General features: G+C 30.3%; 1 protein-coding gene across 1 annotated transcript; it reads left to right on the forward strand.

Annotated features, from left to right (window-relative positions):
• Nucleotides 1-1,205: 1,205 nt before the first annotated feature.
• On the forward strand, nt 1,206-21,349 carry HELRODRAFT_110482 (hypothetical protein). The gene is made up of 21 exons (XM_009015908.1): nt 1,206-1,872; nt 1,942-2,075; nt 2,399-2,470; nt 3,058-3,182; nt 3,384-3,456; nt 3,837-4,043; nt 4,323-4,458; nt 4,575-4,691; nt 4,876-5,016; nt 8,595-8,740; nt 9,099-9,228; nt 9,342-9,624; nt 12,188-12,374; nt 13,010-13,099; nt 13,181-13,370; nt 13,432-13,591; nt 13,922-14,000; nt 15,416-15,529; nt 15,680-15,844; nt 20,503-20,732; nt 20,755-21,349. Exons 1-20 carry the CDS (start codon nt 1,740-1,742, stop codon nt 20,626-20,628), a joined length of 2,808 nt encoding a protein of 935 aa, XP_009014156.1. The 5' UTR covers nt 1,206-1,739; the 3' UTR covers nt 20,629-20,732; nt 20,755-21,349.
• Nucleotides 21,350-27,119: the final 5,770 nt, after the last annotated feature.

A 27,119-nucleotide genomic window follows, 5' to 3' on the forward strand; every position in this document is an offset into this window, starting at 1 on the left:
ACTTTAATACAAAAATTGTTTATACAAAGATCTATAAATTGATACCGTGAATATTTTTTGAATGTTATTCATTTTTCACTTCTTTAACATTCAGGTATTTAATAAAGAAGTGATGGTTTGATAGTTTACGCTTGAAACCTGTATTCAAATATTCAGTCAATTTAAAAATAATATTTTTATAATTCTTTTTAAAGTTTTAGTCGCAAACAGTAATTTAAAAAAACATGTTGTATAACGTAGCTGTACTTTGATGCCATTTTTCGGTTGGTTTGTTTGGGTAACGGTTTGTATCCTTAACTATTGTGATGTTCCATTCCTTTTTCATTTTTTACTGAAGCTTATTTAGCAGATTCCATTTTCTCTAATTTCACTCAATTATTTAATATTTTTTATTTTTCCGTCAAAGATACTGTTTGAATTAAAATAAAATCAAATAGATAATATATTTAATTCAGTCACTTTTTTAAGGCAGAAGCTGTGGGAATGTTTTTTTAGTTCTTTTATAAAATTTTTCAACTATAAAATTTGCGATTTAGCAGAAAAAACAATTTTTTTTCCGATTTTTATCTAAAATTCAGAATTGCCATTGCTGCTTAATCTAATAACTGATATCCAAATAAGTTAGTAACTAGTGACCGTTATGTTGTCCGTAATTTTAAAACAGAAACTTAAAAAACAAAATCATCGTCAGCTTTTATTTCATATTTAATTGTTTTGGGGCAAGTAGGCGTTTCTATGTTCTCCTTTCAATCGGCCACTATTAACAATGGTTCATATTTTTCATCTAATAAATTTCATTTACATAATTTATTTCAATCGTGTTTTTATATCAATCAAAAAATTATTAATTATTTGTTTTTGTGTAATCATACGGTATTTGTTAAGGTAATGAAAAACTTTATGATTGAAATTGCTTAGAATTAAGAAAAAAGGAGAGACATCATCTGCAGAAAGCTGCTCTATTACAGAATAGCAGCATTGCTATCATTCCACTTGTCACAATTATTTCATTGGTCTCCATGTTTGGTGGCTACATTGCCAGTGGCCGCCAACTCATCGTTTCACAGGTTATTTAAAGAAAAACATTTCCTAATTATATTTCATTAGAGTTACCTTCTGGAACTATTTGCCAAGGTTTATAAACGTTTCTCGAGATGTGTTTTAATGATATATATAAGTTTTTAATGTATAGTTTTAACGCTTTGTAGCCCATGCATTACTATTATCGGATGCTTAAAAGTCTGAGTACGTTGTAAAAAAATTGTAATTTTCAGTTGAATTATTAAAATTTTTAAGATTCAATAACTTTTACTTCGTGATTCCAGATAATTTCTGAAAATATTCTGTTTTGTTTGATTGTAGAGTTTAATAATTTGCAAAAACGCTATTATTAGAGACAATATGATAGAACCAACCATCTTGTAATGCTTAATCTTTTAATTTTATTCCTGTGGAGAGAAATAACTCTTTCAGATATTTCGAAAAATTGTTAAATTATTCGGTTACATAATCTTCTACCTAAACTAACTTGATAACCATTGTGTTTTAATTAGGCCTTTGTCATTATTTCTGTCTTCAATTTGACAAAATCCAAATTGGCTCTCATACCATACATTATTCGACTATGGTCTGACACCAAAATCAGTCTTGCTAGGGCCGAGGTTTATGTGAATATTATTTCTATAACTAAAACATGTTTTAGAAACTTTTATATATTACATGATCAGTCTTTTTTAGCCATGAAAGAAATGGAAAGAATGAAAATTTTGGAGACGAAAAATCCAAATAATGCTATCGAAATTGAAAACGCATCATTTGGGTGGCTGATAATCGATGCAGATTATTTTCGGGACAGCATTTTTGACATACTCGGTGAATTTATTTCAAAAATCATATTGATTTTCTTGAAGCTTATTGTCTTTTGTAATTATTTCATTTTAGCTCACAGGAAAAGTGTTAAGAATTCAGAATGGTCCAGAACGACGTTTTCATTATCTGCTCTTCCGGAAAATCGTACATACGAGTCGGAAAAGTATAACTGTGTTCTTCGGAATATCAACATTAACATATCCAAGGTTGGTACATACATAGATAAACACATATATTGATATATATATATATATATATATATATATATATATATATATATATATATATATATTTCATTGAATCGTATAAATCAACATTTACTGTCTTAATTGAGGGCATTTTGTCAATTTGATAATTTGAAGTAATTTTTTGATCGATAACAATGCTGAATTCTTAGAAGTTACAAATTTCTGTATTTTTTATTTTTTTGTATTTGTGTTTCAATTATTTCGATAATTTTGTTAATTTATCCAATTTTAAAATACAAAGATCTGTCATTATTCTACTTTAATTGTAACATTTCTAACAGGGAAAGCTTGTGGCAGTCATTGGAACGATAGGCAGCGGAAAAAGTTCCCTCCTCTATGCACTTATTGGACAGGTTTCCAATTTATTTCCTTTTTTAATTAATTTGATTTTAAATAATTTCCTCTAAACGTTAAAATAACTTTTTTTATTTTTAATAAAACTAATTTTCAAACAATCGAACCTATTTAGAAAACGGCATAGTTGTTATTGAGTGAAGAAAAGTGGTAGTTTCATTTGCAAAGGATCAACAAGTTTATATTCTGAAGAAATACATTTAATAATTTATTTACATATGTAAATCGGATGTATTAATTTGAAAAGAATTTTCCTATTACTATAGAGGTAATTGTAAGAAATGTATTAAAAAAATTGTGCCGCTGACCTTTTATGATCTGACCAATGAAGCTAACCTTCTATAACGATACAACCGACTAACATCAAATAAACTCCAGTGTAGCGTCTGCATGAAATGAAGTTTTTAATTAAGTTTTTAATTTTAAATTCAAAAGCATAAGATACTACTAAACAAAGCATTAATAAACGTTAAGACATTGAACGTTATACTGTAATTCCAAGAAAATGTTTAAAATCATCTGTTCTATCCACTATCCAAGAAACTTCAGCTTTCAATGCTTCTTTTAACCACAATAATACTCACAGCTAAAGTTACTTTCCGGAAGTATGGCGATTCATGGTACAATAGGCTATGTTGGACAAGAACCTTGGATTATTAATGACACTTTTAAAGAAAATATTCTCTTTGGAAATATATATAATGAGAAAAAGTCTGTAGAACCATGTTTATATTTATTTATTTATTTTTATTTCAAACAACAGTCTTAGTGGTTCATACTGCCGTACTATTTTTGTCAAAAATTTTAGCAAATTTCCCATTTGATAACCTAAAATTTATTATTGGATTGCTTATAATTAATATGAAATGTGTCAAAATAACAATAACATTAACATACATTACACGACCACAGATACAACGAAGTCATCGATCAATGCTGCCTTCAGATGGATTTATTAGCATTGCCCATGAAACAAGACACAGTTGTTTGTGCACATTTTTTCATTTTCAATGTTATTGTTATTTTGAAAACTCTGTTTTTTTTTTAGTTTTTGGCTTTTTTATTAATTTTGTGTCGTGATTGCCAGGGTGAATGGTTTCATTTTTCATTCTTTGTAAGCCAATGGATAATAATTAAATTTTTTGATAGATACTAGAGTTTATCTTTCCCAAGTTTGTCTGACCGATTCTGCTGTGTTGCATCTCACTGTTTATTTGCCACCAAACAAATGATTTCACCTTTATCGCCATGCTTCTTACTCTCTCCCCAATTATAAACCTAACTTTCACATAATGACATCATTAATGTTAACGTTTATTTTTCTGTTTTTAGATAGCTTTTAATTTTCTATTGTTTTTTTTCTAGTTAGGTGAACGAGGAGCAATTTTAAGCGGAGGGCAGCGTCAGAGAATTGGTTTGGCTCGAGCTGTTTATAGCAACCCCGACGTTCTCCTGCTTGACGATCCACTATCAGCTGTTGACTTGCTCGTCAGTCAGACATTATTCGATAACATTTTTAAGCAAGCTGTACTAAGAGGAAAAACGATAATTTTTAACACCAATCAACTTCAGGTTTGAGTCATTGGTTGATTTATTTATATTATTTAATTTTTTTTAACTCAGAACTGTGTTGTATATACATTTTTATAAGAGCGATATATTGAAAACACCACATTTATGTGTTGTTTGATTTGAATTAGCTAAAAAACATAACAGTGTAATAAGCCAAATCCATTCAAACGTTCTTCTATTTCTTGTTTTTAAAAATCTTATACCTGAAATAATTATTTGGATTTGGATAACTGTTGATAATACCTTAAGAACCTTACAGCAATTTATAATTTATAAAAGTTAGTGTCGAGATGTGATGAGATAATTTACATGAAGCACGGACGCATTGTTGAGATGGGCAATCATGAAGTTATGATGGAGTCCAATGGCGAATATGCACAGTTAATCAACACTTTCTATAGAATGGCTGAATTTTGTAAGAAAGTTATTTTTAATTTATCATTATTATTTTTAATTAACAGTCATTCATAGAGGATTTTGAATTTATATTTTCAAAATTTTCACCAACTTTGTATGAAAACAACTAATCAGCTGCCAGTTTGCCTGATTCAGAAGATTTTCAATCATCCTTAAATGAAGACCCTGACAGCAATGATATTCTGAAGAGGAGCTGGAGTTTTGACATCGAAGACGAGTACCAACATACTTGTACATACTACATTTATTTTAAACGACAACGTATTTATGTTACGTTTTTAAATATTATATCAAGGAGTTTTAAGTTGATTCTTTGAAAAAATCTTATTTCCAATTATTTGCATTTAAAATTTATAATTTCGTACTACAGTTTTGCAGGGAAAAGTTAATGATTATGAATACCTTAAAGTGGCAGTTAAAAGTTCAACTTATTGCGCCTACATCAAAGCCGCAGGAGGAGTTTGCGTGGCAATATTTATATTCATCAGTTTTTTAATTCCAAATGTTTCATTCTTCATTAATGATTATTGGCTCTCCCTCTACTTGACACCTGGCTGTATCACTGATGCAGTTGTAAGTATTATCATTTGTAAAGTTTGTTCCAACTGTTCTATAAACCAGCTAATTTAAAATGAAAGTTGATGCCAAATTTTATTTTTTATAAAAAAAATCACACACCGTGCAAATTTGTTTCAAGATTAATTTCAATTCATATAAAATAAGATCAGACAATTGCTGTTACACACAATAACTTATAAAAACGTCGCCTCTTATTAAAATAATATTCTGTTCTAAATGTTTTTTCCGTAATTTAACCTGATGCTGCAACTTATTTAAAATGATGTAGACACATCTCTGTCTCTATTTTTCGCTATTTCTAATAATTATAATAATAACAATAATAATAATATGTTGAAAACATCCCCTTAAGGCCTTAAGCAGTTTCCCATAAAAAATAACTTAAATATTTTTATTGTATGTTCGTAACTTTAATAATACTGACGTGAACCTAAGACTTCATATTTTACATCAGCGCACAGAAACTTAAAAACCGTAAATTAAACCACAGTCCTTTTTAAAACTCTTTGCCCATATAGTTTTTTCCTCAAGCTATCCGTCGTGTTGTTTTGTTTTGCTTCATAGCAAGGATGTACCAAAATGTATCCAACCAATACACGATCTATCAACTACGCATGTTCAACAACTGTGCCATTACTTGGCAGAAAGCCGAACCTGTAGAAAGCCAAACTTGAAGAGTTTATTTTAAAAAGCTTACAACTGCTTACTGCATATTCGCTACACGCACTCACCATGATCAACAAACATTTTTATCAAATTTTCCTTGTTGTTGTGAACTATTATTTAAGCTAGTGACATTATATTATCTCAATGTTTCAAAATAACTTCAAAATCATTTTTCCAATCAATCAATCATTCAATCAATCAAACAATCAATCAATTAGTTTATAAAGCACTATTTCCGCGATGTTCAACAGTGCTTCACAATGAATTTTGCAAACAGATAGATATTGAGATTCGCTCTCAACTTAGTAAGTAATGGATAAGTAATCAGAGAAGGAGGTAGAAAGTTCCAGAGAAAAGGGCCAGAAAAAGCAAACGCAGATTTAGCAAAAGAGTGTTTAACACGAATTAAGAAGAAGTGAGACAAGAAGACAATTAATATGTCTGATAAGTACTTAGGAAACAATTTAGAGTGAGACTTATACATAAACGTGCAAACTTTAAAAATTATTCTATATTTTATAGGAAGCTAGTGCAAGAAAACAAAATATGGAGATATATGAGAAAAGAAAGGGGCACGAGCAGCAGAGTTAAAAGCTTTACTTTAAGGATAGAGTGTAGAATCAGGAAGACCATAGTAGAGCGAATTACAATAATTAATCCTAGATAAAACTTAAAAAGTAACAAGAAGGAGAAATGTAGTAGGATTGTCAAGAAAAGGCAAAATTTGTTTTTATTCTGCGTAGATGAAAGTAAGAACTTCTAGCAACACTGTTAATCTGAGAAGAAAGAGACATGCTAGCATAAAAGATAAAGTCTAGAATACGAAACTTGTGAGAAACATCAAGAGTTTTAGAATCTGGTAAGATAATAGAAGGAATAATAATAGAGCGCTTAGATTTATCAAAACAAATTAATTCAAACTTAGAAGGATCAAGTTTAAGACACATAGAGTCAGACCAGGCGATAATTGAAGAAAGAAAAAGAGATAGATTATGAAGAGCACTATTGAGATTAGACGGAGGAAAGTAAGTATAAATATAAGAATCATCAGCATATAGTTGACTAGTAAAAGAAAAACTATTAATAATACGATGTAGTTCGGAAGTATAGAATATAAATAGAAGAGGGCCAAGGATAGAACCCTGAGGTACCCAAAAAGTAAGAGTAGAGGAATTAGAAGTAGAATTATTAAGAACAGAAGAAAAAACGATTACAAAAATAAGAAGAAAATCAAGATGGCCAAGAATCATTAATATTAAGATAATGATCTAGCAGCCTCAAGAGAATAATAGTATGATCAACAGTATCAAGAGCTGAAGAAAAGTCAAGAGCAAGAAGAAGGGTAAATTATTATTGTCACTAAAGAGAAGGATGTATTTTGCGTGAAGAAGTTTTAGTACTCTGAGCGGGTTTGAAACCAGATTGAGATACAGGTAGCTAAGAGCTAGAGTTTAAATAAAATGATAATTGATTATAAAATACTTTTTTTTATTTTTTTAGAGATGTAAATAGATAAAGAGGATGAATCTAAAGATGTGTTTTTAAGAATAGGAATAACAATAGAATTCTTTTAGAAAGTAGGAAATTTAGAGGTAGAAAGAGACAAATTAAGAGAATAATAGGATAAAATATTGAAGAAAATTTTTTAAGTAAATTATAAGGAGGTAGATTTAGAGAACAAGTTGTAGATGACATAGAATTATGATGAAAACACATAGCTGTTGGTATAGATTGACGTACACAGTCAGAAATATTAGATTGAATCGTTCAAAACACTTGACTCTGGTGATGACAGAAAAAAAATGCGAAGTTATAAAAAATGAAAGCTTAATGAAAACAAAGAAAAATTAGCTTCATGTTAGTTTTGTAGAGTCATCATCAAAAAGTTCTAGGTCACCGACAGAGTAGGTTAAAAAATATTACTATCCAAGTCTGCAAATAAGTATCGGATTGCCGTTAAAGATTCAGCTGGTCTATGACGCGTGTCTAAAGCGATAACGATGGTCATTTGATTCATTTATAATATTGCAAATGCACAACTATTTTGAAAGCATATGTTAAATATTTTTCAGCAATTAAATTTTTTTTTAAATATTTTATCAAACAGGATCATAATAAAAGCGAAACAGGTGCGAATAGCACTGTGCCTTTCACAACCCATTTCAGTTTTACGGGTACGTATCTCTCACATCAAGTGACATTGAAAAAATATCAGGTAATATTTACTAACCACAATAAATAAACACACAGTTATTTCTATTAAATTATGTTGTTGTATTTCAATTTAACCTTTTTTAAGATTAGGATAAACTTGTAACTGTTTTTGCCTTAGTCACTTATCATGGCGATGCTTTATGCTGTTATTATCATCACTGTTATCTGTATGGATATATTTTGTATGCCTTCCTCAGTTTACTTTTTCACGAAAATGTGATTTTATTTATATTTTTATGTGGCAATTGTTATTGCTAGGCTATTTAAAATATTTCTAGACTGTTATAAAACTAAATATTTAAGTAACGTCATGTATTTTCTATTGTCGTTTTCAGTTAACATTCCTGAAAATTAGTTATAATTTACCAAACCAAATACTTTTTACCATAAAGGTAGAAGATGTCGATACAATCGATACGACAATAATTTTGAAAGACGATTCAACAACGACAAAAAATTTTGTTAATTACACGCCTTCTACTGAACTAACTACAGCTGGAACTCTTAATATTCTTTTTTCAGCAACATTGTCAGCAATAGTGAGTAGCACAAGTTCTTCATTCAGTGATAGCAGTTCCAACACAGGTGAGACAAGGGAGCCTACCACGGAAGGTGCCGGTCATTTTGAAGGGGACTCCAGCAACGATTTTATAAAATATTCTAATAGTTTTCAAGTCTATGCTTCAAATTCATCGAAGTCTAATTCGTACCGAAGCAAATTATGCGAGTATCTAGAGCCCACAAAATTTATGTATATTTACATAGGTATTGCCATTTTCAGTGTCATTTCCCTCATTTTTCGCGGGTGGCTGTTTGTGAAGGTAAGCAGACATAAAGAAGTTTGTTTCATTTTGTTTTCATTCAATCTTTCCATTTTTTTAGTTTTGATTGTTTTTCATTATTATTTATTGTTTATCTTTTTCTCCCATTAAATTGTTGAACTATATTCATCAGTATTGAAGTATTTTTTTGTTAAATGACACGAACAAAAACACAGTCAATAAAATAAAGGTCATTATTCATTCATTATATAACAAACATGTAAACAAACGACTAATCCGCTTGTATTCAACTTAAGCCCTCCATTTCTCATCCTTCATGTTATAATGTATGGAATTAATGTACTTCGTGACATTAAATATTGCTATCTGTCATTTCATGGGAGTGTTTTCCTCCAAGGTAACACTGAGAGCGGCCACGAAACTTCATGACGGCGTGATGGATAAGCTGATGAGAGCACCAATGTCCTTCTTTGATGTCACTCCTGTTGGCAGACTCATAAGTAGCTTTTCTTCAGGCTTGGATGGAAGTAGGTTTTCTTTTTCAAGAATAAATTATTCACTTATGAATTTGAAATAAAAATAAAAACATCTGCATGAATATAAGAGCTATTGTGTTTAAAAGAAAACAAAATTTTCGCAGTTGATGTAAGGTTGCCCATGCAGTTGGAGGAAGTAATTCAGAATGCATGTTCTGTAATGATGTGCATCGCTTCAGTTGTCATAACATTTCCATCCTTCCTAGCAGTAGTAGCATTTCTCGTAATCGTTTTTTATTTTGTTCAAAAAATGTCTCGCCTGGTGACGCGACAGTTGAAACGGTTGGAAAGTTCGACGAAATCTCCCCTCTACATGCACGTCTTGTCGACTATACATGGTTTGGAAACCATTCAAGCATTTAAAAAAACTAAAATGTTTGATGAAAAGTAATTTTTTTTTAAATTACGCAAATTTTGTTTGTAAATTTTGTAAGATTTAAAATATTATGTTTATCTAGTTTTTCTATAACGTTGATATACACGCATATACACAAATATCACGCGCATACACACACACATATAAATATATATAATTTTGAATTTGATTATATATATATATATATATATATATATATATATATATATTCAATTGAAAATCACAGCATGTTTCGAGAATTAGCATTGTAAAGACACAGGATATATGACTTGAGCATTCGGCTACATACACAATGTATCAATTCGAACACAGAAGATGATATAGGAATACCGAAACAACTTTTCTGTTCTATCATACTTAAAATAAATGAAAACTTTGGCTTTGAACTCAAGAAACTTGACGATGATTTACGATTTACCCTTAGAAAAATCGAAAAATTATTTATGAATAGGAAGCTAACTAACGCAAACATGCTGTGATTTTCATCAATCTAATAGGCTTAATCCAAAATCAATCAATCAATCAATCAATCAATTAGCTTATAAAGCGCTATTTCCGCGATGTTCAACAGCGCTCTTCAATGAATTTTGAAAACAGATGGGTTTTGAGATCCGCTCTGAACTTTGCAAGTGATGGAGAAGTAGTCAGAGAAGTAGGTAGAGAGTTGCAGAGAAAAGGACCAGAAAAAGCAAAAGCAGATTTGGCAAAAGAGTGTTTAACACGAGTTAAGAAAAAGCGAGAAGAAGAAGACGATCGTAAACCGGGGCGTTTAGGTTCAATTAATATATCTGATAAATACTTAGGAAATAATTTAGATTGAGACCTATACATGAACGTGCAAATTTTAAAAATTATTCTATATTTTATAGGTAGCCAGTGCAAGAGAACAAGATATGGAGATATATGAGAAAAAGGGGCACGAGCAACTAGACGAGCAGCAGAGTTAAAAGCTTTACTTAAAGGATAGAGTATAGAGTCAGGAAGACCATAGTAGAGCGAGTTACAATAATCAATCCTAGATAAGACCAACGAAGTAACAAGAAGGAGAAGAGTAGGATCATCAAGAAAAGGCAAAAGTTTTTTTATTCTACGTAGATGAAAGTAAGAGCTTCTAGCAACACTATTAATCTGAGAAGAGAGAGACATAGTAGAATCAAAGAAACTTATGAGAGACATCATGAGTTTTAGAATCAGGTAAGATGATAGGAGAAATAGTAATAGAATGTTTAGATTTATTAAAACAAATTAATTCAAACTTAGAAGGATTAAGTTTAAGACACATAGAGTCAGACCAAGCGATAATTGAAGAAAGACATAGAGATAAATTATGAAGAACACTATTGAGATTAGATGGAGGAAAAGAAGTATAAATGTAAGAATCATCAGCATATAGTTGACTAGAGAAAGAAAAGTTATTAATAATACGAGGTAGTTCAGAAGTATAGAGTATAAATAGAAGAGGGCCAAGGATAGAACCCTGAGGTACCCCGAAAGTAAGAGTAGAGGAGTTAGAAGTGGAATTATTGAGAACAACAGAAGAAAAACGATTACAGAGATAAGAAGAAAACCAAGATAGACAAGAATCAGTAATATTAAAAGAAAGATGCAGCAGTCTCAAGAGAATAGTATGGTCAACAGTATCAAAAGCTGAGGAAAAGTCAAGAGCAAGAAGAAGAGTAAGATTACTATTGTCATAGAGAGAAGGATATCATTGAGTATAAAAATATATATGTGTGTTTATATATATATATATATATATATATATATATATATATATACGGTAGATAAAATCTACCGAATTTTTAGCTTTTGAAAGTTTACGATTGAGCTTTTCAATATTTCTAACAGTAATTTTATAATTATTATCCAATTTATTAAAATTAATAAGAAAATCGTTGGTGTTCATGTTGAAGCGTATAGGCCATATTTCGATTTTGCTCATCATCAGCGCTTTATATAGGGATATTTCAAGGTTTTGTATATATATTGATAACTACCCAATTTATATATATCGGTAAAATTCATACAATACTATATATATATATATTTAGCACACTTTGTTGAACTTGACCGAATTTACTTGATTGTTTCTTTTCTTTTTCAAGTTTTTCTATTTTTTAATTAGTTTCTTATTTTCATAATCAAAATCGTGAATTAAACTTTCAAGAGTCATTTTTTTATAAGTTTTTTCTTTTTCCTAAGTTTCAATCTTAGAAAAAATAAAAACATAAAAACTACTTTTGGAAATTTAAGTCACGGTTTTTTTTACGAAAATGAAATACTAAGAAAATTGGAAAACTTGAGAAACAAAAGAAAAAACCTGGTTAATTCTGTCGAGTTTAATAAAATATGCATTCAAGAAAACATTCTGCCTAAATACACAGATGTGAAATTTATATTTATATAAACATTTTAACTTGAAGCTCGTTATGAAATGTATGGCATAGTGAATGTGTGTTATGTATGCTATGTATTAGCATATATATTATACAGGACCATAGCTACTTTATAAAATATATAATATTAAAGACAAAACAAAAACAGGAATTAAACTTTAATGCTGATAATATTCAGATTTGAAAAACTGGTAAACAGTCACATATCTGCAGTTTTAATGAACTCGTCTTTCATCAGATGGATGACTCTGAGATTAGATATCTTAGCAACGTTTTCTACAAGCATGGTTGCTCTTTTAATAGTTCTGTCGAAGAACAACGTTTCTACAGCTATGGCAGGTCTCGCCATATCTTACTCGGCGCAGGTTTCTTCAACGTTTTTACAGTCATCTATCCCTTTATAATTAAGCATTTTTTGTGAATGTTAATATTGTTGATGCACCAAATCCTGCAACATTTAAAATCGAATCAGACGCTTTTTTTATATTGCTAACAAGTTTTATACATTTGAATTTATTTGATATTTTATTTATATTTCTAAATTTATGAACTTGTTAATATTTTATGTTAAATTGAGATACTTCTTTTATTCAATATAATTATGGTTTAATTTTTCACGTTCTAAGCCTTTCATGACGCTTTATTCTAGTCAGCTCGAGTCTTTTTTTCTTAATAATATTAATAGATACACTTACAAGTATATTTATAATTATAATCCCTGGTTAATGTTTGTTTTAATTTCCTCGCAAGAAGATTATAATTATACATAAGTCTATAAACGTACCTCAGTAATAAGAAAACAGATGTGCGTGCTAAACATTTATTGTGATTGAGCATGAAGGTTTTTGTACTATAATTGAAAATATCTTCCCTCACTCATTACAGTTTTCTACTTTTAGTCTACGTTTTCTAAACAATTTTTTGTATTCATAAGCAGTTGATCACTTTTTTATATATAAAACAGTAAACAGAATATATAACATTTTATTTTTAAAAACAGATGAGCACATTTTTCCAGCACACCGTACGGCTGATTACTGAGGCTGAAAGTAAATTCATATCAGTTGAAAGACTTCTTAGTTGGGCAAAAGTAATTATAAGCTTTATGAACATTGAAAAACTAAAATAAAAAAAGTTTCTACGTTTATTTAAACATAAATAACTTTGCAAGAATACTCCCCAAGAGGCGCCTCTCATAATAACATCTCGCAGACCTCCAGATGGTTGGCCGAGTGATGGAAGAATTGTCTTTTCCAATTATTATTTGAGTTATCAAAAAAACTCCACTCATGTTTTGAAGAACGTCAATTTTACTATTAATCCAAAGGAAAAAGTTGGCATTATCGGTAGAACAGGATCAGGTTTAGTCATACTTATCGATGCTACTTTGCATTTTGAATTTATTTTTTAACGTTTTTAAAGGGAAGTCTTCGATAGTGGCTTCCATTTTTCGAATATTTGAAAAAACAAGAGGATCTATATTGATTGACGACATAGATATTTCCGAGATAGGGTTATACGATCTGCGAAGTCGATTAGCCATAGTACCCCAAGAACCCGTGCTGTTCAGTGGAACTTTAAGGTTGCTTATGTATGGTCTTTTTCAGTTTTTTACGTGAAGAGTTTTATCTGATAAAATTAAAATCTTACAGTTTTTATATTGTAGGCACAAGTTCTTTTCCTTCAGGTAAATCAAATTATTGAGCATGTTAGATATTTAATCATGTGCCTTATTAATTGTCGTGGTTTTCTTTTCATCCCCCTTAAACCCGAATTAGTTTATTTTTTTTAATATAATTTTTAATGTTTACCCGCGTTAGGCTAGTTAATTTCTTTCTTCTGACATATCCCCATTTGAAATTTTTTAAAACAAATTATTGCTTTTTGAAGCCATTTTTCTATTACTTTTCAGATATAATCTTGATCCTTTTAAAAAGTATACAAATAATGAACTTTGGTCGGCACTTGAAAAATGTCGAATTAAACAAAAGGTTAAAATTTAATTGTTTAATATCTTATAACGCATTTGAAGTTAAACACTCAAAATGATGTAAATGGGAAATTTTAGATATTCAGTTGAATTTCAATAATTTCATTTGCGTAATAAAAGGCAAAAGTTGGGCTCCATTTTATAGGCAGCTCATTCACACGCGATAAATTTGTGATTAATTTTTGAAAATGTATGTTTGGGCTTTGACCCTTAATATAGTCCAAAGTTTTTTAAATTATTTATTTCCAATAATTTATTCCGGGCAAATATGGATTTTTGAAATATTAATTTTCGAAAATGTATGTTTGGGCTTTGACCCTTAATATAGTCCAAAGTTTTTTAAATTATTTATTTCCAATAATTTATTCCGGGCAAATATGGATTTTTTTGTTTCTAAAATATCAAAATTTGTTGGTATATTCTATATGGTAAGAAGTGTGTTCAATAAATCTACTTCAATACAATTACAACGTGCACTTATTAATTTAAATCCAAACTGGTATATTATTATTTGAGGAACTTGTTTTAAAACTTACTTAAACAAATTAAAATTAGTTTGGAAACGGTTTATAAAATTGTTTATAACCATTTCAGCGCACTTAATCTTTAGACGATATATAAATTATGTTTTTAACGTGGCTATTTTTATGTTATATATTTAAAAATTCAAATTTTTCTAGTTTACGCTATCTATTTATAAATTACTAAAACTTGCTGCGACTGCTAAGTTGCTAGATATTATAATCCTTTTGTTGTTCTTTTCTGTGAGATTAAAAATTATCCGCTCGAGTTTCATTTAACAAAAAATTAAGATGTAAGACCTGGAAAAATATCATAGTTCATCATTGAGTAGGAAATCTCCATTTATAACAGGTTTAACGGTGCAATACAAATACGTCAGTGCTTAGAATTTACAAAACTTTTGACTATTTAAATTTATGACTCGCTTATTATTATTTTTATTATTATTATTTTTATTAGAACATTTATAAAGCCCCAATTAAAAGGCGTTGTCACATAAGTTCACGACCACAAAAATAACAGCAATAAATTCACAGAAACAAAAAATCAACAACAATAATCAAACCTGATGAATGGATTGCAGTTACACTAGCGACACCTTCCAATAGACTATTCTCTAAATAAACGCATTCATACTAATAATCAATCACCAAATAATAGAACCCATTAAAAACATTCACCAAAATATTTATATATAAATAAGCATTATCAACTGATCTCGGCGCGTAATCCTGACCGACCAGTCAATGTTGTTCATTAATATTGAATACATTTGATGTGTACATCAAGAACAACAGCGGTTCAAACATTATGACTTAGGAACACATATAGGATTAATATTTATTTGTATGGTTTACTCGCTTAAACACTACCTACATTTTATCTTTACACCAGATTTCTCATCTGAATGGTCAGCTAGACACAAAAATCATTGAACATGGAGCTTACTTTTCTCTGGGTGAAAAACAGTTAATATGCCTAGCAAGAACCCTACTTCTACAAAGCAATGTCAATAAAATATTTTTAAATTTGTTTAAACAAATTGTTAAAATATGAGTTGGCTTCCAAATATAAATTTTACACACAAACACACGCACACACATAATTTTATGTTGTTTATTAGTATTGGTAGGAATATGAAATAATTTTTTGTTGAAGATTTTAATTATGGACGAGGCAACGTCAGCTATTGATCCTGAAACTGAAGATCTAATTGACACCGTAACACAACTGTATTTTTCCTCGAAAACAGTTCTGACAATCGCTCACAAAACTAAAACTGTCATGAAATGTGATCGGATAATGGTAATCGACAATGGACAGGTTTTTATTGAGTTACATGTAACTAAATTTTTTAACGAATTTACTTTATTTGTTCATTTTAAGTATTTTCATTCTAATTTGTGTAATTCCATTTGTCCGCTTGAAGCTTAGTTTGGTTACATAAATAGGGGTGTATTCAGGTAATTTCACGCATAGAATTCAAATATAGCAATCAAAAGTTTAGAGATATGTACAAAAGCGTGAATTTGCTGGTAATTGTAGGACTTGCTTGTCTCTGCTGATTGATCCAGGACTTGCTCGCCATGCTAAATTTTTATAGGACTTGTTTGTCTCTGTTGATAAGATATTAAAATTTCAATTGAACGAATACAAAGAACATCTAATATCTAATGTGATTTCAGTTTTGTTAAATTCTTCCAACTGTCAGTGATGTAAGAGTTAAATAAATTATCTCTCTCAAAAGAGTCTGCAAATTTTGACACGGCAATTGACAGTTACAAAACATAACGAAAAAATATTAAGACGTTAGTTATTTTAGTATTTTTAGTTGAAAATCCTGCGCTGCACGCTAAAAAAGATTCAACGTTAAAGGTAGTTACTTCAACAATCTGCTTAAATTTGTCTTATTCGTTTACAACGCATTATAACCAAACATTTGTTGAAAAGTATTAAAAGTGAAACCATGTAGTATCGCGTTTAAACTGAATAATAAGCGAATGCTTGGCTAATCACTTATATGCTAGTGTACAAATGTCTGACTTCAAGTTAAAATTTAGTTTTCCAGGAAGTTTTATTTTTTTAAATATTTTTTTCTAGATTGTCGAATATGATTCGCCGAAAAAACTGTTACGCAATAAAAACTCCAGACTGAGTCGTTATTTTCAAATAACTCGGCAATCAATCCTCATGTAATCCGTTTAATATTTTTTACCAATTTATGTTTTAGAATAATGTATTATTCTTTTTGTGTGTAAAGCGAAAACAAATTATAATGCTATAGTTATTGTGTTTCTTGTTGCGTTTAAAATGCAACTTAAAAAAAACAAATTTAACTTATATATATAAGTTTATTATTTGTACATTTTTTGCATTCAATTATTTACCTTTTTTATACATTGTTATTTGTGATATGTATAGCGTTAAGTTTTCAAAAAGTATCATTGACTGATTGATTGAATCTGGAACTGATGAAAGATATATAATATGCGTATGCTTGGTCTTTTAATTGTATGTTAATTGTTTCATTTGTTCATGCATTTTATAAATTTGTTTTCCTTCACTCTTTAATAAGATGACTACAAATTATTTTTATTTGATGTTATTGGTGATCATTATGAAGACATACACTTAGGTTGCAAGTACAACAAAAACTTCTTTCAAAAGTCAAATTATAGAGATAAGATATTCTAAGCATATCCTGAAAAATCATCAACTCATAGAAGGGTATCATTCTGATCATTCTAGGATTGTGAGAGGAACGAAGCAGCTGGGAACACAACGAACGAAAAAATGGATAAATAAAATAAAAGGCTGGACTAGCACAATAATGAATGAAATACGAAAAGCGAAACGTTTTTTACAAAATGTGTTCACGATGCAGCCAACTTTCAATGGTAACGAAAAAGAAATGCGAGGATCTTGAATTACGTCAAACTGGACTGGACATTTATACCACGCCATCTATTTCAACAATTCTTGTATTTATAACATTTTAAAAACTTGACTTATATTTGGTTCAGTCTACAATTTCTTGAATTTGATGTGATTTATAATAATTTTTTGTTCGTATTGCCAAAACGTGGGTTTATCCATTTTTAATATGGAATCTGGTTTTCTTTTTGATTCAAATTTAATTTTCTAGTCTAAAAACAAAAAATGTTGCAACAAATTAAAATTAAAAAACAGCCTCTTTTTTCTAAATTAATAGACGTAAAGCAAAAATGTTCATATTTCCTAAAATGATCAAAAGCGATTAAAAATTTAGTGAGATGTAACATTTCATTAAAATAAATGCACTATCGTATCTGAAAATGTTATAAATGAATAAAACACTCGCACATTTTTTAATCATTCCCTCCCTTCTAGCAGGTTATATAAATTTTAAGATTATTTATTTTAACTTGTTTTTGAGACTAGCCTACTATATGACGAATAATAGTTGTATCAATAAAGTAGATAGATAAATTAATAAATAAATAATAATCGGCTTTAGAGGCATTTATGTTTAACTTATAAATATAATGTCCCAAAAAAATGTAATACATACAAACTTTTTATACTTGTTGGACTTGGTGTTTATTGCAAGAAAAGAATGGTGACTTTAGTGTTATCATTTTTTATTTTATATACCTATTCCGGACACAGACACTCGTCCTTTTTCTATGAACGACTGAGCTCGGAAAATACGAAATAAGATTAGATAATATTGGGATCGCCATATTGTGGTTTATTGTAGTTTTGTGGTTTTAAAAAAGGTGGAAGCATTTGCAACTCATTCTATTGTTTTTTGTGTATATTGTTGAAAATCGTTCAGCTATATAAAATTTTATTCAATAAATTGAAAAGTTTGTAAGGCATGTATCGTTGAAAATTGTATCGCCGTTTTAATCGTTAAACAATTATATAAAATGCTTTGAAATGTATGTAAACGTTACGGGAGCACCTGAACAACAAAGTGAACGATAGTTGCTGAATTGAGGCAAGCCGTTGAACAGAACGCACCAAAAATCTGAAAAATTGGTGCGGTTCCATAGCTTTATATCGCCATATTCATATTTCATAGATTATTATTTGATTATATAAAAATACACACCAGTATCATTTTATGTTTGGGTACATTGTCGAATACCGTGTAGCAATGTGAACTGATGGGCAATGTATTGCAATGAATTTTAATTTGACTTTGCATTGTTAGCAGGATCTGGATCAAAATGGACGTCAGCTTGAAAACAGGCAGTGAAAAAACAATTAAATGTCACTGGTTACTTTACATTTTTGAAATAATAAAATTAGGATAAACTCCAAGTGTTGTTGGAAACGATGTAAACATTTATTTGGGACTATATGTATATATATATATACACACATATATATATATATACATATATGTATAAATATATTATACAAGTATGTATAATAAACATTATGTAGGTCTAAATGTTCGATAAAAATAACATTATTTTCTGGTGACTTAATTGCGCTTTTGAAATGTTGATTCTATATTTTCAACAAAATTGATTCTCAACAGCCGGAAACTGTTAAGAAATATTTAAAAATTCATCTAACAATTTTAACATTTATAAATTATACAATGCATGTCAGAACACACTCTGGTTTTTTATTTCTATGTGAGTTTGTTTTAGTTTCTTTGTGTGCTTTATAAATAATGCATATTAATTTCTACGTAGGGATATATGTACGTTTGCTTAACATTAAACATACATTCTACTGCAAGTTTATTAAAAATAACTTACTAAGACGTAGTACATATATATTACAATAAACACATTCAGTGATGCACAATTACATGAATGGCAAGCGTTTTTAATCTACGTGTTTATAATTTCAACTACTACCAGTAAACCGTAATCGAGGCTGCTTATCTTACAAGCATCTAAGTTACTGTATGAAATGAATAGAATGATTCTAACAAATGATCAATCACCCTAGGAGAAGGCAATAAGTTGTTACAAGAACGTTCGTTAAATGTTCACAAAAATTAAATGTAAAATTTAGTGGGAACCTGTTAGCGTTCAAAGTCATACAAGGTATTACTGCAGGTTATTTGTAATGTTAATTAAGGTGTTATTTTCAAGATTTAACAGGTTCACATATAAAGGAATATATATACATACACACGCGCATACATATAGAACCTGTGACCAAATTCAATGTCAAACTAATTTTCGCGTGTGTTTTATATACATATAAGTATTTATGAAGTTATACATTCAGATCATATGTGTCTTCATTCGTTGTGCTACTGAACGTACGCAACATGATGAACGGGAAATGCAGACGACGCAGCAGAATCTGATTCAAAGGGCTCGCATTTCGTAAATTAAACCGCATTCAAAATCAAGATTGATTGTTTGCATCGCCTGATTCGGCTTTGTTTATGTTTTTTTCGTGACATTGTTTTTGATTAAATTGTGGAGGTTGTTGTTGTTTTTGTTGATTGCCAATGGCAACGATCGTAGTTCCAGTTTGTAAACATTCATTTCTCCGTAAAAAATACTCGACGAAAACGTAAGATACAATGGCAAGAACCAGAAGGCATATTAAAACGTACAGTTTGCTGGTCACGCACGTCACTCCACTCAGTAAGAACGCCGTTGTTGCTCCAATGCTTTGTAACATACGAAAAACCTGAAAGGCAATGTCGTGGTCGTTTGGACAGCTTAGATTAACCAGACCTGTACAAATGATGATGGTATTACAACAACGGTTTAAATGTTTAAAATAAAATTGTCGCTAATTTTTTCAACGTTAACCATTGTTTCAATATTTTTTCTGTATTGAAATAACGGTTTTGATGATAGAAATTATTTACTTAAGCAACATTTAGTTATAAGTTATCAAAACTATCATACATAATTAAACGTTAATGAATGAATTTAGAATATTCTCACAATTGCATTGAGTTTGCCAAATAGCATCGCACAAACCCCACAATGCGGAAATGACAAAAAATACAGGAACCAAATTTGACCCCGGTATCCAGACCAACAAAAAAACTAAGAGACCCAGGTGCAACACACATCCAATTCCTACGATGGCTTCTCGAGCGATGTGTCGAGCCACCACTCCAATGCCGATGCTGAATATTGAGTTGGTCATGCCCAACGTGATCATGTTGTATCCGATGTACTGGACGCCAACTGTGCAGCATATGAAGGACTGTTGTAATTGTGGAATGTTTTGAAACATTCAACAATCTATTCACGCGTATTTTTTGAGAAAAATGTTGGCACACAGTGGCGGATCTAGACAACTTTGCCGGGGTTCACAAAAGTTTTTCAAAAAATATTTGAGACTGGGGGAAAATTTAAAAAAAAATGTTTATGACCAGGGGGTGAAAATGATTTTCGACAAAAAGTTGATGACTGGGGGGATTTTTTTATACAACTTCTTCCGCAAATTTTCCAATTGTTCAGTTGTTCAGCGGGGAACAACATTTCTACGGGAGGGGCAACTTTTTTGGTAATGTCAATTTTTTCTTCAAAAACACTACTTTTTTTCTTTAAAACAACCACTTTTACCAATTTTTTACATAAATAACGCTCACAACGCCAGTGTCCCCGCCCTCCCCACCTTAGACCCGCCACTGTCGGCACATCATTAATGCATAAATATATCACTATATTTGTTTTATTTTGTCTTAACTAAATCTAAATCTGGAAACATTAACCACCCCTCTGATATTCAAAACAATTAGCTACCGTTCCACGATATTATTTTTTATGATATTAATATAAACTCTGTCGTAGTTGCAGCTTGTTGCAAAACTTACACCGAATAAAAGTAACGTAAGAAAGCAAAAAAGTTGGATATAAATGAAGAAAAATTTATCTTAATTTATAGTTTCAAAACTATATTTAAATTAACTACCTGTCAATCTACATAAAATATTAATGTCCCATAGGAATATATTTGAAAAAACAAAACAAAATTATGCAGACACAGAAATGTGCGGCGCGAAGGCCTAGCGGTAAAAAGCGCCTGGGGCTGTTTTATGGTGCATGCAGTGTCCGAGTTCGGATACCCCAAGAGGATCCCTGCCTGTCTACCACATGCTTTGTGTCTAATACGTCGTTTAACACGTATTCATATGGGCTGTTTGTGCGTTGGGCATTCCTCTAAACTTTGAAAAAGTTCATAGGGTTTCCCTTTTAATGAGGGATAAAAAGTTCAAGTTAAAACTATAATGTAATATTTACATTTATATATACATTTATAATGCATAAATAAATGAATGAATAAATAAATGAAATCTTACTTTTGTATAATCTGAATAGACAAATCCCTGTTCGAATCCATTGAAAACCAAGAGAGGAATCAAAAAGCGATATGTTTTGTGACCGACGAGTCTACGCAATCCCTGGACAACCCCCTGTTGCAAGATAAATTGTTTCAAAATTTGTAAACATCAAATGTCGTTTTTTTTCCTGTCAGGTTAATTTTTGTGAGTGTCTAAACGTGTTGTGATCGCACGTGTGGTAGAATTTTTATCGGGCGTGAAACTATTTGTAGGTACGTTATTTTAAATGGCCGACGAATTGATTGCATAACATAAGACAGCATTGGCAACCAGCGTCAAAGTTTACAATACTGATGACGTCATAGTATTTTACATTTTTTTTAATTTTCAAAAAGTTCCTTTTCTTCTTGGTTGCCAATTCTTAGTTCTTAGTTAGTTGTCAACAAAATCTTGCTAAAACTTACGTTGATGTAAGCTAAAATGATTTGAGAGTAGTGTCCAAAAATGGAAAAAATACTTAACCATATTATGGTAGTACAAATTTACAACATTTTTATCGTGTAACTTAATAATTTAATTAAATAATTTATTTGAATGATACAATTCAATAATTTTATTAAACTATTTAATTAAATTGAAAAATGAAAATATTTGTTGTCTTTATTTTGTTTGGTCGATGAACGACTAGGTTTATAACATTTTGTAAAATTTTTTATTAATACAGAACGACGCTCTGTATTTAACTGGGCAACGTGTTAAATAACATAATAATATTTAATGTTTATCAATATTTTATTTATATTTAATACTATTTTTATTTATATTATTAATAATATTAACATAACATTAAATGCTTGTATAGAATTCAATATGCTTTTTAATTTTTTCTTCAAATTTATTGCTATCTTTTCGTTTTTTTCGGTATTTCATAGGATTCTTTAATGAAGTCATCCAGTTAATCTTATTTAATTCTTGCAAAAATTCAAGCGTGTAGATAAGATGAAACAATATAAAAAGTAAAATAATCATCATCTATCTTAGTTGTTGTCAATTTTTATGTCGTTAATACTAATATTTTAAATGTAAAATAAAATGACTATGCAAATTTTGCCGAACGATGACTATCAAATGAAAAAACAGACCAGACGAGTAGTTTGTTCCGCTGTCGAAGGATTGTCCAGCTTCTCTAGAAAGAGAAATATCACCGAGAAACCAACGGATGCAAACACCAAGTAAGCTATCATCAGCTTGAAAATATTTCTCGAGGCCATTCTGACTGTTGTGTTTTGAATCAGTCGATTTTAATGATTAACAAAAAAATTCAAAAATGCAAAAAACTTAAAAAATTCAAATCAGTTTAAACTATAATAATTATTCATAGTAAAAAATTACTTATATAATAAAAAAATAACGCGACAATTCACGAAAACATTATAATGGCTCTATATAATAGTTTAACAGTTGTTGGAAATGTTACATTAAATTTAATTTTATCCAGACGTGAGGATAAACTAGTTTTCCATATATTTACAGACAAATTTTTCCCACGTTCAGCATAACCTTCAAGCATGCTCCAAGGTTACAAACCAAAAAATATATTTTGAAGCCAGTCAAAATTTTATTAAATGTTTACTGCAATTAGACTCCGTTGCAGTTGTGTTATAAAATCTTTTGAGCTTGCTAGTCTATAACGATGAATTTACAGGAATCGTTGCACAAAAGTTTAATTGAAACTAAGTAAGAAACGGTAAGTGAGCAGCTCTGCACTTGTCACAATCAAAAAATGAGAAGACGTCGAGTTTTTAAATTTAAGTCAGGTTCATGTAACAAAATTGTAACCTTGCATCTCTAAACTATATAAATGTTTTGTTCCATTCTAGTCATTACAAATTAATATATAACTAATGAACATTTTACTATGATAATTAACATCTTATAAACATCTATAGGGCATTTTCGACTTATATCCAATTTTTCAAGTGATTTTATCAAACGTTCGCATGAAATTCAAAATAATAAATATAATGTTATAAACAGGGTTAATTTACAATCTATTAAAAAATTAAACAATTGTTTATCATTTGGTGAATAAACGTTTTAAAGTATCATCTGCATGTGCATATAATTATTAAATAACTATAATAATAAGTAAATCATAGAAAAATATTAACTAACAAAATGTTTGATTACCTGGCAGTTTGGACATTTCATGCAGAAATGTTATAGATTCATTGTTATCTTCGTCATGAGTGACTCTATCGTACACTCCACAAGGTTTCTGATCAATTTCATCGCCCATCGAATCAAATCCGTCTGCTGCGTATGCCTTGTTATTAATACTCAAATCATCTTCACCTGGTCCTACAGCATTGGATCTGCTCCCGTAAGGTAGATCTTCGTTCGTTAACAGCAGAGATGACACCAGGTTCCCCCATATATGTGACGATTGGAAACAAGCCAAAAAAATTCCGTTAAATTTGTATAACTCCTTTAGCATAAAATAATGAATTTGTCAAAATAAATTTTTATAACACCAAAATAAATTTCATTAGTTATTATATTTGTTTGATCATAAGTTATTCATAAACTTCATTTTAACCTGCTGGGTGAGTTCTTTGCTAAGATAAGAATAATCTACAGCAAGGCGTTCAATATATAAAACTTGGGCACCCCAAGCCAGGCTTTGTCCAAATCCTACTCCAATTGATGTTGGTACTAGCGTAGCAACATGCGGGAAAAAATTTGCTGTTATCCAGAATAAATAGAATAGCAATCCAAAAACAATAGCCCATTTTGAAGAACATTTCTTCACTAAAGCAGGAGCAAAAAGGCACGAAATGAATGTGGTGGCATGAACGAGAGACATTGCCAAAACGCCTAAACGACCGACAGAATTTATACTCGATTGCAAATTTTGAACTGACCTGAAAGCTGTGAATACAAGTATGAAACCTATAGAAAGAACAACCAAATTTTTGGTGTAGCGCCATTTTGATCGCCTATTTTGTTTTTCTGAACTCAACGAAGTGTTTGCAACCATGGATAAAGATTGTCTAGAATGTTGTTGGGAGTTTGGCTGTTTTTCATTATGAAAACTGTTTTGTCTTTCCACAGTCGAATATTTTTTTTTAATTTTTGCTTCTTCAAAACTGTTCTGGTTTTTTAAGCTTGGTTGGTCAGGATTATAACTTTTAACCGAGCTTGAACCCGTATTCGAATGTGTTATTCTGTTCACAAGAGACGACGATCGTCCAAAGCCACTAACGGCTCTGGTTGCTATCATTGGCATGTTAGTCGATGTGTTTGTAAAACTTGAATTCGAATCTGGCGTAGCTGCTCGTTCTTGGTACAATGTCAGTTGTTGCATCTGATGCTGTTGAACTGGTTGCTGTTGTTGCTGCTGAGGTACCTGTTGTTGCATCTGGTAATGCAACAGTGGACTGAAACATTTGCTTCCTGAATATGGTATTTTGGAATCGCTTAGAGATGACTTTGAATGTTGAAGTGTTGAATTTATTGCTTCTTGTACAAAAACATTTTTATCTTCATTACTTGGCAGCATTTTAGCAATTGAATTATTTAAATTTATCTTGTCGATCGTTCCACTACTTTTCATTTGAACTGTTCGATTAGCTTCTTTTTGATGCTTTTGTAGTGGCGGATCAGTTTTGTTAAAAGCTTGATTCGATAACTGAGGTTGCGACACGAAGTATTTTTTTTCTTTTGAATTCGTCAGCTGATGCATCTGTTTTTGATCGTACTGGTGTAAGGACTGTTGCTGATGGACGGATAAAGATCTTTGTTTTTGTTTTCTTCTCACGAAATTATCAATGAAATCAGATTCCGTTGCTGTAACCAATTCATCCTCTTCCTCTTCTACACTTCCCGTAGCATGTTGATAACTGCCGCTACGTTGACGAGTTGTTTGTGTGGCAAAAACATAGCTAGGTCGGCGCGGTCTGTAGAACTGCGCTATACTGAAATTCAAGTTGGCCGTCAAATCCCACGGTGATAGAGACATTTTAAGTTGGAACAAAAGAAAAGAGATTGTGAAAACACAATTTAAATTAAACTTTTAAATATTTAAAAGCATACTGGTTTAAATCAAATTGAACGATTCTTTTTTTTTAATTGTTGTCGTAATATTATTATCAATAATTTTTATGAATATTGTTATTGATTTGACAAAGAACGCATTTTATGTTTCTCCTGTTAACAAGATTCCTTTTCTGTTTCACGTGACTGACCTGTAAATGATATGTAAAACTTTAAAAACAAACCGTAAATTTTAACCACTAAATAATATATTTTTATCAATGTAGTCGTTTTTTCAATGGATGCTAAGTATGTACGTAATATCGTATCATTGCAGTGAAGACAGGCGACCTGTTGCTTTTGGGTACGCAACGTTGTTTTGCACATGCTGGCTGTGTATGCTTAAATGCACAGCCCCATCAACAGCCTCTATGCTTTCCAAATAACATTTATATTTTTAACTCGTGTTTTTAATTACTTTAACTCTTAATTATCATTTCACGACATTTAAATTTATCGAATTTGGAATAGGTTTTCAAAAATGTGTTTAACACGAAAAAAACTGAATACATAATTTACGCGTTTACAAAACATCAACTGCTCTCAAAATAGCTAACTTGATTATGTCTCACGTTCAAATTGCTTGAATCTTTTGAAAATTATTAACAACAAATAAACATAATCAGAATAGTATCACGAAAATCCATCGATTCCTTAGCAAATTATCGTTTCAGTGTCCTCATAGGCATTAAATGTCTAACTTTAGCAGATAGGAGGTGAATAAGTTGTTTGCTGCGTTTGTTGCCTGACAAAATGGGGCGATAGTCTTTTTTCCTAAACACTTAACACAATATTGCTTCTATTAATTTTGCAGATAATATTTTTTTATCAGTGTCTGAAGATAAGAATATTTTATTTCACGGTAAATTAAAGTTCATAAGAGCGTGAAAGTTTATAAAAAAAACAAACAATTATTATAAATAAATTAAAAATAGTTTGGTAGGCGAGATGACAAAATCAGTATAATCACAAAATGAATGTGGACATAGAAGCAAATAAAATATTTGCCTATTTTTTTAATTTTATATATGAACTGGTCACTTTGTTTATATCTAGGTTAAAAAAAATGTCAATAAGCGTTAATGAATTCACCCTGCAAGTTATGGCGTTAAAATATGGTGATGGCAGAATGACAAATTTTCATTCAAACCAAATATGCATTAGATTTGGGTTGGCATTTAATGTGATTTGATATTGATAATTCAAAACATGCGTTCATTGGAGTATGGTATGTTAATT

Source organism: Helobdella robusta, assembly GCF_000326865.2.
Source record: "Helobdella robusta unplaced genomic scaffold HELROscaffold_17, whole genome shotgun sequence".
Taxonomy (NCBI): domain Eukaryota; kingdom Metazoa; phylum Annelida; class Clitellata; order Rhynchobdellida; family Glossiphoniidae; genus Helobdella; species Helobdella robusta.